Source organism: Bubalus kerabau, chromosome 5 (genome assembly GCF_029407905.1).
Source record: "Bubalus kerabau isolate K-KA32 ecotype Philippines breed swamp buffalo chromosome 5, PCC_UOA_SB_1v2, whole genome shotgun sequence".
Classification (NCBI taxonomy): domain Eukaryota; kingdom Metazoa; phylum Chordata; class Mammalia; order Artiodactyla; family Bovidae; genus Bubalus; species Bubalus kerabau.
In genome coordinates, this window is record NC_073628.1 from 27,834,122 (window position 1) to 27,852,624 (window position 18,503).

The window sequence follows — 18,503 nt, forward strand, 5'->3', positions numbered from 1 at the left end:
TTACCAGGCAAGAATACTGGAGTGGGTTGCCATTTCCTACTCCAGGGGATTTCCTGACCCAGGGATCGAACCTGCATCTCTAGCATCTCCTGCACCGGCAGGCAGATTCTTTACTACTGAGCCACCTGGGAAACTCCATAAAACAGAATTCTGTCTTTTAATTTACAAGATTTTTAAATGAATTTACAAAGATTATTTCAGATTAACAAAAGAAATTTAAAATACTATCAGCTAACTTCACTCTCTTCTTTTTGTTTATATACAATTTGAAAGTAAACCTGAGTCTTTCCACTTTTCAATTCCCAAATGAATTCCTTTTTTTTTTTTTTTTTTTTTAATGAGTTCACTTTCATTTATACAAAAAACTTTTCCAGGAGCTATTCAGGCTAGTTCAGCCTGCATGTTCAAAAAGGTACACATATTTCCCTGAGAAAGAAATAGTAACCAAATGTAAAAGTAACAATTTAAGGAAAATCCAGCTTGAATGGACATGAATAATTTCCAGCTAAGGTGTTTTCTGGGCTTCCTGGTGGCCTAGTGGTAAAGAATCTGCTTTCCAATGCAGGAGACGCAAGTTCCATCCCTGGGTCAGGAAGATCCCCTGGAGTAGGAAATGGCAACCCACTGTAGTATTCTTGCCTGGAAAGTTCCGTGAACAGAGGAGCCTGGTGGGCTACAGTTCATTGAGTCGCAAAGAGTTGGACATGACTGAGCAACTCAACACACATACACAGGTGTTTTCTATATTCTATATATACCACCTCACTGATTACTGTCTGGAGTATTCAGTCTTTGGGTCCAGCTGTACATTCTGAAATTTTAAAAAAAATTTTTATTGCAATCGAGTTGATTTACAATGTTGTGTTGATTTCAAGTGTATACAAAGTGAATCAGTTATATATAGGCACATATACTCTCTTTTTAAAGATTCTTTTCCCATAATAGTCCATTGCAGAGTATGGAGTATAGTTCCCTGTGCTATACAGTATGTTCTTACTAGTTATCTATTTTATATATAGCAGTGTGTATATGTCAGTCCCAATCTCCCAATTTATCCCTCTCCTGCATTATCCCTTAGTAACCACAAGTGTGTTTTCTACATCTGTGATTCTACTTCTTTTTGTAAATAAGTTCATTTGTACTCCTTTTTTAGATTCTATGTATAAGTGATATTGTATGATATTAGTCTTTCTGTTTCTGATTTACTTTGCTCAGTATCACAATCTCTAGGTCCATCCATGTTGCTGCAAATGACATTCTCTTGTTCTTTTTAATGGCTGAGTAATATTCCACATGAAACTGGATTGAACACTGAATTTGTCCAGGTCAGCAGTGATGGTAGAAATCTTTCTGAACTGCTATTAAATTTTAGATTCTCATGCAATAATCTCTAATGAACCAGCTATCTTCCATGACTCCTTCTATTCCTTGGTGCTTTTTTTCTCTATACTCTTACCAGCCAATATTTATTTGCTGAGTGATTTAACCATAGCACAGTGATTTATCATGACTGACATTATGTGCAGAATAACTGCTGGGTGCCCAGGTGAATTCTTCTCATCAATTAAGGCTTAGTAGTTTTGTGAACTGGACAAATAAGGACTATTGTCATTATCATGACTATTGTTATTGAATCGGGTATTGGGATTTGACAAGAAAAACTGGATTATAGATTCTTGGCTTGATGGGTTCTACTCAGAAACTTTTCCTTAACATCATCTTAATACACAATTGGACATTTTTATCTGCTGTGGCTCCGTTAGAACTCTGATTTCTATATTCGAATGAGTTATACTGATCTCTATCATCATTAGATGATTTTTTAGCCAGAGAATGAATGTGGAAGGGCTAAACTAATTATAATTTTCACACGTGATGAGGACAAAAGTGAACTATTGGCTATTGTAATCAGATTGTGTATTACTTGACTTGTTCAGAAATGGTAGGTACTATGAAATTAATGTTTGGCAATAATAAGAGTTACCAGTTATGCTGCAGCTTTTAGGTCCCAGGCGCTTCCCGTACACTGTCTTAGATAATCCTCCCAAGACTCCTGTCTTCCCAAAATATCCATTTTACAGAATGCTTGTACCCCTCCCCATTCCTCCAACCTCCCAGCCCCTGATAAACACCTGTTTACTTTTTGTTTGTATGAGCTCGGCTTTTCTCCTTTGCTTATTGCCTTGTTTAGATGCAAGTCAGCGTACATTTCAAGCAGTCGATGCTGCGATATTTAGCACTGCACTGCCCTCTTGTGCTTTTGACCACATTTACAGCATCACGGCGATTAAAACCTCACTGCCTTCTTTGCACTCAGTCTTCCCTCTTGCACTTCAACAGTTGAGTTTGCCCGCTTGTTTTAAATTTAAATGAAGGTTTATGAAGGCTCTTGGCAGAGAATGGTGTCTTTGTCCACACTGGAATCCTGAACGCTTCCTCCCCTGCACTCAAGATTTTCCCTTCTTCATTGCTCTCTCTTAATACTAAATTGTATAAAAGAGGTAAAAAGACCCCAAAGCAGCCAGTTTCCAAGAGCTCAAATGTTCGAAAGAGAAACTGCCATATCTATTGAGCTGCAAAGTTGTGTGTGTTCCAGTATTTCATTTTTATAATTGGACAATTATGAATTCCCAGTTATAAATAATTAATCGATGTTATCAGATCTGAGAGGAAACACATTTGACAAATGGTCAAACCAATGAGAAACCTAATTCAAGGCATCCTTAAAATGACTTTAAAAAGAAAAAAACTCTGAGAAATTCTTTAGACTGATAAAAATGCTGACATGTAAAAGACTCCCAAAGTAAACCAAAATAACCATTAAAAAAAATAAATAACTTGCTTCTTCAAACTATTATTTTGGCCTAATTGTCCCCTGAGCCAGTTTGATTTCAACCAAACTTGTTTCTTCCAAATCATATTTTGAGAACTTGTTTCTAATTAGTCTTTGGCCAAATCCCATGCTACCCACACAAGCCAATCAATACAAGGAATTCAGTCATCAAAATGAGAGTTTTTTTTAACCTTTTACCTAGAAATGTATGAATTCAATTTGTCTTCCCTTATATATACTGCTTGATTTTTTAGTGTTTTCATAACCATGTAATTTTATCCTCACAAAAAGCTAGGAGATTATTTCTGTTTTACATGGGAGGAAATGAAGTTTCAATGAGGCTAAAGGTTTGTCCAAGGCCCCATGGTTCGCTAGTGGACAAGTTAGAGACCCCAGATCTTTTAGGTTCTATATGTGCGTGCTCAGTTGCATCCAACTCTTTGCGACCCCATGGATTGTAGCCCACCAGGCTCCTCTGTCCATGGGATTCTCCAGGCAGAATACCGGAGTGGGTTGTCATGCCCTTTCCAGGGGATCTTCCCAACCCAGGGATCAAACCTGAGTTTGATCCTCTTAAGTCTCCTGCAATGTCAGGCGGGTTCTTTACCACTGAGCTTCTTTAGGCTGTATACTGGGACCAATTCCATCACAATAGTGGCAAGAATGTAGACCCTGCCTTGCCCTCAGGGGTGGAGCCTAGAACAGAGTTTAGGAACTTTTACACTCAGTTTCAATGTACTAACTGGGTGTTCACAGAATTTTGCTGTGGAATCTGAGGGAATTGAGCTTGTTTTTAGGGTAGAGTTGATATATCTATCAGTCAATTTCTGTGTGTGTATGTGTGTTTAGCTCCTATGATATGACAATATACAAAAACACACAAGGATTTTTGACCAGTGCTACCAAGTGTGAAATGTTCTCAAACATTCTGCTCTCCAAGTTGTGCAATATGATCAAGGAAAGCCCCATTTGTTTGTTCATTCATTCAGGAAATATTTATTTAACGTCTTTGCTGTGTCAGGTACCATCCTAGGTGTTGGGGATATAACAGTGAGCAAAACAAAGTCCTACTTCATAGACTGTTCATTCTAGCAAGACAGTAAGTAGTATATAGCACAGTAGGTATTTGAGGGATAAATTAGATGGCTTTTCATAATGACCATGGCCAATACTCAGGAAAAGGAGAAGTCAATGAAGGTTCAAGGAAGTATGTTGCTGTTACATGGAACCACAAGTGACTGAGGTCAAACTTTTTAAAGTGTGTTATACCAGAGGGTATTTGTGCCATTTTGGGGAATATCAGTTTTATTATAAGAGTAAGACTAGAAATGGATTCAGATCTTGATTCCTCTCTTTATTAGTTGTGTGATCTGAGATGTGTTACTCAGTGGTTTTTACTGTTTTCTCATCTGTAAAATGGAAGTAATATTAGTACCTATCATATCTCTACCTCTCTCTACTGTGAAAACTAAAAGGATAGATAAGATATGGAAAATTTAGCACAGTAACTAACACAAATCAAGAAATTAAATATAACTGCTGTGTCAGTCAGGAGGCTTTCTGTTGCAGGTGATAGAAATAAAAAAGTTACTGGTCCACATAGTTATATCAAACAATGCCTTTGGACCCAATCATTCTGTCTATAAGTTCAGCTGTGTTCCCAAGAACAACTAATATCTGAGTAAAAATTCATAAATATGGAGCTCTTAAATATGACACGGTTCCAAGCACTTCGTATGGATTGTATTATTTAATCTTCACAACACTCAATGAGGTAGGTGATATAACCATCTCATTTTACAAGTGAGGAAACTGTGACACAGGGAGGTTAATAGCTGGAAAGAGCAAAAACTTTTACTTTAGAACCTTTGCACTTAACTATTAAACAGGATCCTTCTGAAGAAATTAATAGGTGAAGAGGATAGAGTTTCAAATAAGAAAAAGTAAAGTATTATAGATAATTTTGACTTCTCATGTGACTAATAAATTCAGTGAAAAATTGTGGGCTCATTTATCTTGTCACCCAAAGCATCTAACCAGCATGCACACAGAAAGCAACTAATAAATATTTCACAACTGACTGATTCAGCATTAGCAATCTTCTTTACTCTCTGCTTTCTCCAACAATGCTTAAGTATTTTAGCTTTGCATTTGTTAACTACTCAAGGCAATGGCACCCCACTCCAGAACTCTTGCCTGGAAAATCCCATGGATGGAGGAGCCTGGTGGGCTGCAGTCCATGGGGTCGCTAAAAGTCGGACACGACTGAGCGACCTCACTTTCACTTTTCACTTTCCTGCATTGGAGAAGGAAATGGCAACCCACTCCAGTGTTCTTGCCTGGAGAATCCCAGGGACGGGGGAACCTGGTGGGCTGCCGTCTATGGGGTCGCACAGAGTCGGACACGACTGAAGTGACTTAGCAGCAGCAGCACCTTGATCAAAAGTATTAGCCAACAAGCTTCGGCACACAGTTATTTCATTTTAAAAAACTCGAAAAGAACTAATAGTAAACACCCCTATATTGAGATCAGAAAGGACTTTCTAAAGTGGGTCCCTGGAAAACAAAACTTTCCACCTTCTCTGGCGCCCTCTTGTGCTTTGTCATGGAAACTAATCCAGGAGTTGAGAAGTCAAACAATCTTAAAAAATTCAACACACACACTCTTAGAGATTAAACTCTTTTCTGCCCATCTTTCCATGTTACACTAATCAGTGCTTGTGTCAGGAATTGTAAAATATTGTGTAACCTGGTTTTACCTAACCAGGTAGGCTGTAATTTACCTAACCGGTTTGAATTTCCTCCAGCTCTTGTTCCTAGAGATTCATACAACCTGTAAAATGAACTTATGTGTTTTTTGGAAGCATATGTGACTTGGGTTATCTGGCAGGACTGCCTTCTCTCTCTCTCTCATCCTTGGGTCAAGGCTCTGATTTCCTTAAAAAAATTTAAAGCTGCAAGAAGCTGTTTTTGGAAGAGGGCAGTCCATCTACTTGTCCTTGACCTAAAGGGCCCCCTGAGGTAGTGCTGCTTATTCATCAAAGTCTTGCAGAGTTTTCATTGGTTCACCGGTACCACTTTTCAAGTCCCCCTTTCCTGTCCCCCTGCATCATTGGACTCTGACATGTGAGCACTGGAAAGGAATAGAGGCTCGGGAGGTAAAAATGCAAGTGACAGATTCTACATTGCCTTAAATGAGCTGTCCTGCCCCAGGAGCTGGCTAAACAGGCTCAGATGTTTCAGATTATTACACTTTAGCTGGAACCTGCATTATATTTCCATGAAACTGAATAATGATGATATTAAAATTATTAATAATAATGACTGAATTTTATTTAGTGCTTAATAGTTAAGCAATAAACACTAAATTCATGGCTTCATGTTTTACAGGCAGCATCTTGCTTCATTTGTACAAGTCTCCTAGGAAGTAAGTACTGTTATCATTGTCATGCACAGGTAAGAAAACTGAGATGCAGAGAAGTGACATACTTTGAGAGACACCATAGCTTTGAGAGAATCTGTCTGCTGTAATTGAGCCATAAGACTACAGTTCCAGCGCTGGCTCTACTACTTTCTAACTGTGTGACTTTCAGTTATTTGTTTAATCTCTCTGTGCCTCAGTTTCCTTATCTATAATAACTCCTGCTTCAGAAGCATATTGCAGGTATTAAATGAGCTAATGGTCCTTATTGCTGCTGCTGCTAAGTCGCTTCAGTCGTGTCCGACTCTGTGCGACCCCATAGACGGCAGCCCACCAGGCTCCCCTGTCCCTGGGATTCTCCAGGCAAGAACACTGGACTGGGTTGCCATTTCCTTCTCCAATGCATGAAAGTGAAAAGTGAAAGGGAAGTCGCTCAGTCATGTCCGACTCTTAGCCACCCCATGGACTGTAGCCCACCAGGCTCCTCCGTCCATGGGATTTTCCAGGCAAGAGTACTGGAGTGGGGTGCCATTGCCTTCCTTAGCATATCGTTAAGTGCTATAAAAGTACTTTTACAAAAGGAAGTGAAGCCTAGGTTGGTTCAGACCACTATATAGTCTCACTACGATGAAGATTATGCTTTTTCTCTTAACGGATATTGTTATGAAATGGATCCTAATAACATGTCTAGCCAAGGTGAATTTCTTCTGGGTGCAGCACAATCATCTAAGGATCTTTAAAAACGACTGATCCCAATTCAATAGGTCTAGGGCAAAGCCCAAGCATCTTTATTTTTCTGAAGTTTAAGAGATGCTCATCTATAGCCAAAACTACAAGTCACTGCTGTAGTACTTAGATGTTGACAAAGATCTTTTCCATAATAAGGTAATATTTATTCAGGGGTTGCTGCTGCTGTTGCTGCTGCTAAGTTGTTTCAGTCGTGTCCGACTCTGTGCGACCCCATAGACGACAGCCCACCAGGCTTCCCCGTCCCTGGGATTCTCCAGGCAAGAACACTGGAGTGGGTTGCCATTTCCTTCTCCAATGCAGGAAAGTGAAAAGTGAAAGTGAAGTCGCTCAGTCGTGTCCGACTCTTAGCGACCCCATGCACTGCAGGCCTACCAGGCTCCTCCGTCCATGGGATTTTCCAGGCAAGAGTACTGGAGTGGGGTGCCATTGCCTTCTCTGATTCAGGGGTTACTATATGCTATATACTGAGTGCTTTATTTGAATCATCTCATTTTAATCCTCCAACAAAAGCTTCATGAGTTAGCTAACTACTGTCATCCACACTTTACAGACGGGAAAACCAAGGAAAAGAAGGTAAGGAACTTGCCCAAGGTCACTTACATAGCTGGTGGCAGAGTGGGGATTTTAAACCCAGTGGATCAATACCACGGCTTGTACATTTAACTAGCAGCTTAGACTACCTTCCCACATAGGGTCTAATTTGAACTTTGAATAAATCTTTCACATTAAAAAAAAAAAAAACAAACTTGCACATAAGTCTGTGCAGTAAGCTGGTTTTGCCATTATTCAAAGTTTATAACTGCAGAGACTAAAACTAAGGACTGGGCCAAATATACACAGTCAGTGTACAAGCTGAGGCTTACACCTGGGTTTTATAACCTGAAATCCTATTCTCTTTCTATATTGTCACAGAGAACTTCATATAAACCATATTAGTTGCTCAGTCATGTCCAACTTTTTGAACAGGAGCCTGCCAGGCACCTCTGTCCATGGAATTCTCCAGGCAAGAATACTGGACTAGGTTGCCCTTTCCTTCTCCCAAATAAACCAAGATAGTTCTTTTATAAGATCTATCTATCATAGGCTTTACCTTCTCTTTCCTACAATGACTGCTTTGATCCATGTCATCATCCCCTCTGGCAAGAGCTTCAACCAAAAGCCCTCTTCTATCTTTATCTCTTTTCTGCACACTACTTCCAGTTTCTTCATCTATTAAATGCTGCTGCTGCTGCTAAGTCACTTCAGTCGTGTCCGACTCTGTGCGACCCCATAGACGGCAGCCCACCAGGCTCTTCCGTCCCTGGGATTCTCCAGGCAAGAATACTGGAGTGGGTTGCCATTTCCTTCTCCAAAATGCAGAGCTCATCAATCAACTCTTTAGATTAAAATTTGGCTAACATCTGTTTTGTCTGCCATTTGCAGTAGGTTGAATGGTGCCTCCAAAATTTTATATATATATATATATATATATATATATATATACATACATACACACACACACACACACACACACACACACACACACACACACATACACCCTAGCCCCTGGGACCTGTGAGCCTGACCTTATTGGGGGGCGGGGGGAGTCTTTTAAAATGTAGCTAAGGAGTGGCGCGCGCACGCTCTCACGCACCCTTGCTCCCACAGTCCTCTGCGCAACCGGCTTTGCATCCACCTCGTGGCGGAGCGGAGGAGTGCAGTGACGCGCAGAAGCCCGCGCCACCCAGCAGGCCACAACAGTTTCAGAGCTCGCGACTCTTTAAAATGGCAGAGCAGCTTTCCCCGGGAAAGACGACGGACCAGGTGTGCACCTTTCTTTTTAAAAAGCCTGGACGAAAGGGGGGTGCAGGCCGCAGAAAACGCCGGATCTGCGACCAAGAGTCCGGAGGCGGCGGCGGCGGCGGCAGCGGCAGCAGCAGCAGCAGCAGCAGCGGTGACGAAGGCAACAGGGTGGTTCGCCCTGAAAAGAAGCGAGCGATCCACACTCGGATGATCCAGAAGACCTGGGGCGGTGGTAAACAGAAGGGGGCTTCCGGGGACCGGAGTAGCGAGGAGGAAGTAGAGGAGCCCGAGAGTCTCGGCGTGGTTTATAAGTCCACTCGCTCGGCGAAACCCGTGGGGCCGGAGGACATGGGGGCGACCGCTGTGTACGAGCTAGACACGGAGAAGGAGCGTGACGCACAAGCCATCTTTGAGCGCAGCCGGAAGATCCGGGAGGAGTTGAGAGGCAAGGAAGATGATAAGATCTACCGGGGAATGAATAATTATCAGAAACACATGAGGCCCAAAGATGCGTCTGCGGGTAGTGATTCCTCCGCAATGGCGAGGAAGGGCCCCATTCGAGCTCCCGAGCATCTGCGTGCCACCGTGCGCTGGGATTACCAGCCCGACATTTGCAAGGACTACAAAGAGACCGGCTTTTGCGGCTTCGGAGACAGTTGCAAATTCCTCCATGACCGCTCAGATTACAAGCACGGGTGGCAGATCCAACGCGAGCTCGACGAAGGTCGCTATGGCGTCGACGAGGATGAAAACTATGAAGTGGCAAGGGATGAGGAGGAACTACCATTCAAGTGTTTCATCTGTCGCCAGACCTTCCAAAACCCTGTGGTCACCAAATGCAGGCATTATTTCTGCGAGGCCTGTGCACTTCAGCATTTCCGCACCACCTCGCGCTGCTACGTCTGTGACCAGCAGACCAACGGAGTCTTCAATCCAGCGAAAGAATTGATCGCCAAACTGGAGAAGCGTCGAGCTGCAGAAGAGGGTGGTGCTTCTAATTTCCCAGAAGACCCCGATAAGGGTCCAATTCCCATTACTTAATTTTCCCATTATTCTCAAATCTCGAAATGTTTTGTTGTTTTGGGAAAAAAAAAAAATGTAGCTAAGTTACAGATCTCTAGGTGAGATCATTCTGTATTTTTCGGGGTTGGCCCTAAATCCAGTGTTAAGTATCCTTTTAAGTTAGAAGAAAAGGCCATGTGAAGACAGAGGCAAAAAGACTGGTGTCCCCAGACATAAGCCAAGGGATCCCTGAAGCCACCAGAAGCTGGAAGAAGCAAAGAGCCTCTAGAAGGAACATGACCCCACCAACACCTTGATTTCGGACTTCTAGCCTCCAGAACTGTGACAGAATACACTGCTGTTGTTATAAGCCACTCAGTTAGTGTGAATTTGTTATGGCAGCTGTAGGAACCTAATATACCATTTCTTTACCTCTTCTTGACTTTGAGGGTTCATGACATCGCTGGCTTCCCTGCTCATCTGACTCTGTGTCTCAAATAAACCCTCAGCCCTTCTGGGACTCCTTCACTGCCTTCTGCGTGGGACCCTCGGGTCCTTTATGTGATATCCCTCATGTTGCTTCTTCTTTGTTGGAAAGAAGACATGCCATGGCAACAGAAGTCCCCCCTCAGAAGGGAACTGGCTTTTGGGTAACATGGGGAAGGAGATGAACTCTGTAAGGACAGATGGTGTGTAAGCAGAGCACCATTTGCCCATGAGTTCCTTTCTATGTTTTCTCCTTTCTTTAAAAAAAAAAAAATTATATATATATAGTTTATTTACCTTTGGCTGGATCTTCATTGCTGCATGTGGGCTATTCTCTAGTTGTGGGGGCCACTCTTCTCATTGTGGTGGTGTCTCTTGTTGCAGAGCATGGTCTCTAGGCGTGCTGGCTCAGTAGCTGTGATGCATGGGCTTAGTTGCCTGCAGCATGTGGGGTCTTCTCGGACCAGGGATCAAAACCGTGTCCCTTGCATTGGCAGGAGGATTCTTTACCACCCATCAGGGAAGCCCCCCCTCCCCACTTTAATCCCTCTCTGTATGGTTTCCATTAAAGAGCACATCTGAGGGTTACTACCTGCACAATTTGTACCTCATTTTTGGGTACTACAAAGTAAGAATGTTTGACAAGTTGACTCCTTCCTCTCCTTCGGGGTCATATAAAAGATGAAATATACAAAAGTTTTTCATGAGTACCAGCTAAGTGTCAACTACAAATTGGCACTTACCAAGAGCATTGCCAATAACTGAACAACAAAGGCATTTGCCACCTGCCTCTATGGAGATTGAACCCCATGCTGCTCTAGCTGTTGACCTTCAGCAACCCCTGAGGGAGTTCAGGGTAGAGTGAGACACTCTGTGCTCCAGGGAATCTGGTGGGACAGGTCTTTAGACAGTTGGATGTTTTTAGGAACAGATTTTATGATCTCAATCCTTGCATCTAGAGAAGCACTAAATCCCTTCATGGTGACATCATGACTAACAAGCCTTTTGTAAAATGAGTGCTTCATGGTACTGAACTCCGCCTTCACCAAAACCTTATAGACTTTCCCCCACTGCCTCTTTGGAGCAGTCTCTCAGAGCTATCTGAGATGCTGCCTCCTGGGCTGCAGTCCTCATTTTGCCCCAAATAAAACTTAACTCAGAACTCTCAAGTTGCACATCTTTTTTAGTTAACATAAGTATTAAACACTACCCCAAGAACCAGGACTATATCAGTGAGATAGATGTGGTGCCTGAACTCACAAGGTAGTCTTCCTGGGTTGATGAATACCATGCTTATCTACTTGGACTTGCCCAAGGTCACATAAGCTATTTAAGTGGCCAAGATTCAAATCTTCTGTCTGATTTCAAAGTTCACGCTTTCCACCACATCAGGCCTATTGATCAGTGTTCTGGCAGGACCAGGGCTTCCCTGGTGGCTCAGAGGTTAAAGTGTCTGCCTGCAATGCGGGACACCTGGGTTTGATCCCTGGGTTGGGAAGATTCCTGGAGAAGAAAGTGGCAACCCACTCCAGTATTCTTGCCTGGAGAACCCCATGGATGGAGAGTTGTTCAAATGGGACAGTGGAGGAGAATTTAATAAGAGAAGATTTATAAGAGTGTGGGGAGGGTCAAGAGGGAATGGTGCTGTGTCTCAGTGCTAACAATAGCTGGGTCTGAAGAGGTGTAGCGGGGAGGTGGTTACAGGAACTTGGAGAGGGTGTCTGTATCTTTGAGGGAGATTTGAATGATGGGACTTGTGGATCTGAATGATGGGAGTTGTGCCTCTTGGCAGAGGACCAACCCCAGTGATTCTGTAGAGAAGGAGATGGGGAAATAAAGACCCTTAGCTCACTCTCTTCCCCCTTTCAGATAACCAGTGCCTCCCATTGGCCAAATCCAACTAGAAACTAGAGGACAAGCCAGAATGTTACAGGCTTTAGAGGTCAGCTCTGCCGTCACAGAGAGAAGGGTGTAGAGGGTAGAAAGTGGATATGATGGGGCAAATGAGAAATGCCCAGTACACCAGTATTTCACAAACTTTTCCCATTCAGATATTACCTTCTTGAATTCATCATATCCCATATATCCTATATAATCATCTATTCTTAATATTTTTTAAATGTCCTTACTTTAAAATACCTTATTAAATGTATTAATAGGTCACAAAGAGTCAGACATGACTCAGAGACTGAACAACAACAACTAATAAATGTATTACTAGTAATTCAGGTAATATGTGGCTACCTTAAATAGAAGAAAACCAATAAAAATATAATGAAAAGAAATCATTCCCCCAAATTTAAAAATTAAAATTAATAATTATAAGTGATTGTTTATCTTTTGAAGTCAGGTACTGTCTGGCCCTGCCTGCTTATCCTGTCCCCACCCCTGCTCCAGGTGTTTATCCCTCCAGTTCAGCCATATTGATTTTTGGCCCCTTAAAACCAGCCATACTCTCACCCACTACAGTGTCTTTGCATCGGTTATTCTTTAGCATTGGTCAATGAGAGAACACTCTTAAAAATGCTAGGGAACTGAATAATACAACACATACAGGACAATCAGCTAAAAACAAGAGAAACTATGCTTTCCTGAAGACTATTCTAGAATTGCACTGGAATCACTAAACATTTGGTCATTGATCTGGGTATCCAAGGTCTTGTCCTGGTATCAAACTTTAATTCTATGATCTTACATAAAATATTTAACAGAAATGTGACTCAGTTTTCATCTATAAAATGAAACAAAAACTAGCATGGAAGCAGGAAACATGTGGGTACATATGCCAGCATCTCTTCACTTCTACAGCTTCCAAAAAGGAAAAAAGTTACTGTCAAGAACATGATAAATATACCAAATCAGCACCTAAATTGCTGAATGCATTTCACGCCTGTATTTGTTTTGTGACAGGAATATAGCACAATTTTCTTCTAAACACCTACCTTTACCAAATCTAAATTCTTTGTGCCCCACCAGATATCTTAATAGTGCTATATTTATTTATAGCTCTCCTTTGTAAAAAAAAGTCATCCAGCATACATATTTATGAATAAATGGGATAATAAATGGGGAAGAAGTATGGCCACCTTGAATACTGTTTAAACCCATTCTTCTTTCTTTTTTAATAGTGACCTCTATTTTCTAGCCACAGCAATCAGAGAAGAAAAGAAAGGAATCCAAATTGCTGCTTTCCTTGAGGTGGTACTTTCAGACATGAGGAGTTGACCTCATCTAGGCTTCATTCTGGAGAAGGCAATGGCACCCCACTCCATACTCTTGCCTGAAAAATCCCATGGATGGAGGAGCCTGGTAGGCTATAGTCCATGGGGTCGCTGAGGGTCGGACAAGACTGAGCGACTTCACTTTCACTTTTCACTTTCCTGCATTGGAGAAGGAAATGACAACCCACTCCAGCGTTCTTGCCTGGAGAATCCCAGGTATGGGGGAGCCTGGTGGGCTGCCGTCTATGGGGTCGCACAGAGTCGGACACGACTGAAGCGACTTAGCAGCAGCAGCAGCGGGCTTCATTCCTCTGTCTACACTGATGGTCAGGATGGTCTCCTTAGTTCTTCTCAGTCAGAACTAAGGAGATGCAGTTAACTAAGAAGGAACTTTTACTTATGATTTGGCCTTTTCCACTGGACTTAAATCTCAGAGGATGCACTGATATCTTGAATAATCCACTCTCTTCATCCCTGCCCCTGTCTCTGTGCCCTGAATAAAACTGGTCTGCACAGTCTAAGCTCCTTCTGATCAATTAGTACCAGCAGGAGATCAAGGGAGGGGGAAGAGGATTCCCTGGCCAGCTAGTGATTAGGAATTCATGCTTCCACTGCAGGGGGCATGGGTTCAATCCCTGGTCAGGGACCTAAGGTCCCACAAGCTGCACCAAAAAGGTGGAAGGGAGTGAGGTTGGGCTATTATTATCTCAATTCCTTCTCTGTGCAGTTGCTCCAAACTCACTGTGTCCTATAAGACAGCCCTCTCTGTCTCAGTTTTGATGAACTGATCCCCTCTTCTCTTTTGCTCTTTGAAACATCATCCATTTTATACCCTTGCCTTCAATTACCCATTTTGAGGGCCATGTCTTTCCTATCTTGAACCTTTACTAAAACGGGGGGTGATAGGCTGGACCTTCCCACCACCTTTGAGTCACCTCGTGAGGTCTGAGAGGCCAACATGAAGGAGAGAGGAGCCAAGGGAGGACGAGGGACTGAGTCCTGGCTCTACTGGCTGATCGCCTGACTTCAGTGATGCCCAAGGCTTTCACAGACAGAATTTTTTTATTATTATTATGTAATCCAGTATGTATTTTTTTCTTTGCTCAAAACATCTTGAGCTGACGTTTCAATAGCTTGAAACAGAAGTCTTAATGAAAGTGTTACTAAAAATATAGCTCTAAAGTGAAGACACCTGGATCCCTGATGGTAAAGACTCCACATCTGACTTAAATGCAGAACTACCTTCTAGTTTCATTCCGCCTGAGGCCTGATCCTACAGCTGATTCTGTTTTCAGATTTCTCTGAGTTTCTGTCTCCCATATGCACTACGTGGATATTACAATATTCATTGTCTTTACTGTAGTTAGCATGAGTGAGTCTCTGTTTCTTGGAGCAAAGTGAACATCATAAAACAGTTCCCATTTTACACATAAGAAAATGGATGCCAAGATAAATGAAGAAACTTCATCTAAGTCAAAGGTAATGTCAAACGTGGACTTGGCAGGCAGGTCTTCTGGCCCAGGGCCTTTCCATGCTACCCTAGCTTTCTTGTGTTCCCTTATCTCCTTCCCTTATGCTTTTCCCTTCCTATTTGCTCTGAAATGTTGTGGCCCTGTTGCCTTAGTAGTCTAGGTTGTGTCCTTTTATCTAAGGGCATTGATGCTCACCAACTGTCAGAGAAGAAAAGTCATGGGCTTATCTTTTTCTGAGTTTCTATCCCTTGTCACTCATTTGCATTTAGCACGTGCTACCCTATGAAAGTTTGGGAGATGTTGGATAATGTTAACTTGTACTTTTATTTAGCTCCCCGAGTATTCATAACTTACCATCTCAGGTGAGAGTACATTTATCTTGTATTGGATTCATCCTGGAAAAGTCTATAGTACCTAGAACAGTATTTAGCTCACATTAGAGAATCAGTGTCTAGTATCCAGTGAGTATCCATCGACATGATTGACTCAAAGCATCTTATATTAGGCAAAATGCTGATGAAGCTGCTGCGACACATGATAGTGGCTCCAACATGCCAGAAGTCGACCTATCCCACAGCCCGGAAGTGGGCGAACAGTCCAGGGTAGTAGGCAGGTAGCTCTGTTCTATGAATTGATGCAGGGACTCAGGGTCCAGCTTCTTACTCCGCCATTCTGCTTACGGTTAGAACTGGCTCACTCATACCACATTCACATCTTGGCATAAGGAAAGGAGGAAAGGGAAAGGGAAGGGAAAGCAGGTAGTTTTCTTATTAAAATGTGACTTGAGTGCGCACATATTATCTCCGCTTGTAGCTAATTGGCTAAAACATTGTCACATGTTCAAACAGACTTGCAAGTGATGTTGGGAAATATAGAATATAAATGGTCAGCCGTGTGGCTTGATAAAACTCAGAGCTCTATTGTTAAAGACAAGAAAGACCATGTAATATCCAGTGAAATGACTAAATTTTTAAAAGAGCGGGTGGGAGAAATCCTTGGTCATTCCTGTCCTAGGTATTTACCTAAGAGTAATCAAACCTGTGTCCACAGAAAGACAAGGAGATAAATGTTCATGGGAGTCTTAGTCATAATAGCCAAAAACAGGAAACAGACCAAATGTTTGTCAGCAGAACGTTTAAACATGTCATGGGCTATTCATCCAATGGACTATTACTCAGTAATAAAAAAGGAACAAAACTGCTGATACATGAAGCAACCAAGGTTGACTTACCCATTTAGCATAGTAGGCACAGTTCCCAGGCCCATGAAAATGTTTTAATTTCTTTTAAAATCAGAAGGAAAAAAATGAACTTTTAGGTTGATGAAAATGTTTTATTACATAATATATATTTGTCATTATAGCAACACAGTTATAAGAGATAAATTTTATTTTTTATGAAGGAAGGGGCTCATTGAAGTGCATAGGATCCATGAAAGTCATAACACAGAGCTACAAACAATAGAGATGAATCTTAAAAACATTATGCTGAGCAAAAACTTGAGACAGTAAAGAGTATGTGCTGTATGATTATATCTAATGAAGTCCTACAGCAGACAAAACTAACCTACTGACAGATTAGAAAATGGTTGCCTTTGGGATGGAAGGGATTGAAGGCACTTTCTGGGGTGACAGAAATGTCTGTATCTTGTTTCTAGTGGTGGTTGTGAAGATGAATACACAATTATCTAAAAGCATGGAACAGGACCTTTTCCATCCATGCATTTTATTCTATGTATCCATGCTGAAGAATTGATGCTTTTGAACTGTGGTGTTGGAGAAGACTCTTGAGACTCCCTTGGACTGCAAGGAGATCCAACCAGTCAATCCTAAAAGAAATCAGTCCTGAATATTCATTGGAAAGACTGATGCTGAAGCTGAAACTCCAATACTTTGGCCACCCGATGTGAAGAGCTGAGTTATTGGAAAAAAACCCTGATGCTGGGAAAGATCGAAGGCAGGAGAAGGGAATGACAGAGGATGAGATGGTTAGAACGCATCACTGACTTGCTCATAAGTTTGAGCAAACTCTGGGAGTTGGTGATGGACAGGGAAGCCTGGCATGCTGCAGTCCGTGGGGTTGCAAAGAGTCAGACACAACTGAGCAACTGAACTTAACTGATTTTATTGTATATTAATTATGACACTTTTTTTTAAAGAGAATTAACACTACAATGCTAATCATCTCTGCAACAGATTTGATTAATGAATTCTTGAGACAGTGTTAGCTGGCATGGTTTTAAGTTGCCTTTTAGCAGAAAAGCTCTAGGAACTCTAATAGAAGAATTCAACACTGTGGCACACCAGCAGGGAAGGAAACACTCTGCTCTGTATCAGTTAAGGTATTTGGTTGCAAGCAACAGAAAATAGCTCTGGTTAGCTAAAGCAGAAAATGAAACTATTGCCAGAAAAATAGAAAGGAAAGAAAGAAAAGAATAAGAGGAAGTATAATAAACAGCCTTTGAACACAGGCAGGAATTAAAGAAAGTGAAGCAAACAATCAGACCATCAGATCACTGGCAGATCCCAGGATGCCATTACCCTATACAGTTGCTCTGTCCAACCAAACTCTATCTCAGCTTCCCACAGCATCATTGTATAACCTTCCAAAGTGAAAAACCTAGATGAGAAGTGTCTGACTGGCTGAGCCTAGGTCTCACCTGCATGTAAAATAATTCCCTGTCAGTTGGGAGAGGAAACATGTTTTACTTGACTTATAGAGTAGGAGGTAGAGCCCTGTATCCCATTAATTTTGGAATTCCCTAAAATAAGACTTGAAGAAGGAAATGGCAACCCACTGTAGTATCCTTGCCTGGAGAATCCCATGGACAGAGGAGCCTGACAGGCTACAGTCTATGGGGTCGCCAAGAGTTGGACACAACTGAATGACTAAGCACAGCACAAAATAAGACTAGTATTTGAATGCTGGGCAGCCAAAAATGACCAAAGTCCACAGCACAATCTATCTCTGTTGTACAGGTTCTGGCTTATGATTCTAACTCCTGTCCAGGACTTCCAAAATCCGGGACAGTCCCAGTGTAGATAGCTATGTTCTAATCCATGGATCTTGGCTCCAAAGAGTGTACAGGGGAACGGGTGTAGAAGGTTGCTTTGGCTCAACCATCTAGAACCTAAGCAGGGAAACCAGTTGTACTGGTGAGATAAGGTGAGAGCCAGAATTGTATAAGAGAAATATATAAAAGGCAGAGAGGATGGAGGCCTTGGTGATTAATCTAGAATGTGGAAAGGCCTGCCAAAGGAGTCAAAGGGGAGAGTCGGAATTTCTGACTTGAGAGGGAAGGGGTGAAGATTGTGCAAATGAATAGACAGTGACATCCAAGAGAGGCAAGGAGCAGACTGGTTTTACTGCTGTTTGGGGGCGGCTGGAAGGGAAGGGTTACGTTTCAATGTTGAATTCAAGATGAAGATGTTTGCAGTTGACATTACAGGTTTTGAAAAGGGTCAAACGCAGGTCAAGGCTACTGGCCGGAGACCTTGGATGCAGGCCAGCTCAGCCCAGAGAGTGAGGAAGAACGCT

The 18,503-nt window shown here is 42.1% G+C and overlaps 1 protein-coding gene across 1 annotated transcript; it reads left to right on the forward strand.

Moving 5' to 3' along the window:
* Nucleotides 1-8,565: 8,565 nt before the first annotated feature.
* LOC129652591 (E3 ubiquitin-protein ligase RNF113A-like) lies at nt 8,566-10,314 on the forward strand. The gene has a single exon (XM_055581354.1). It carries the CDS (start codon nt 8,769-8,771, stop codon nt 9,825-9,827), a length of 1,059 nt encoding a protein of 352 aa, XP_055437329.1. The 5' UTR covers nt 8,566-8,768; the 3' UTR covers nt 9,828-10,314.
* Nucleotides 10,315-18,503: the final 8,189 nt, after the last annotated feature.

Bases quoted from the DNA above. Each gene is read 5' to 3' on its own strand.
- LOC129652591 (XM_055581354.1), top strand. From the start codon at position 8,769: ATGGCAGAGCAGCTTTCCCCGGGAAAGACGACGGACCAGGTGTGCACC.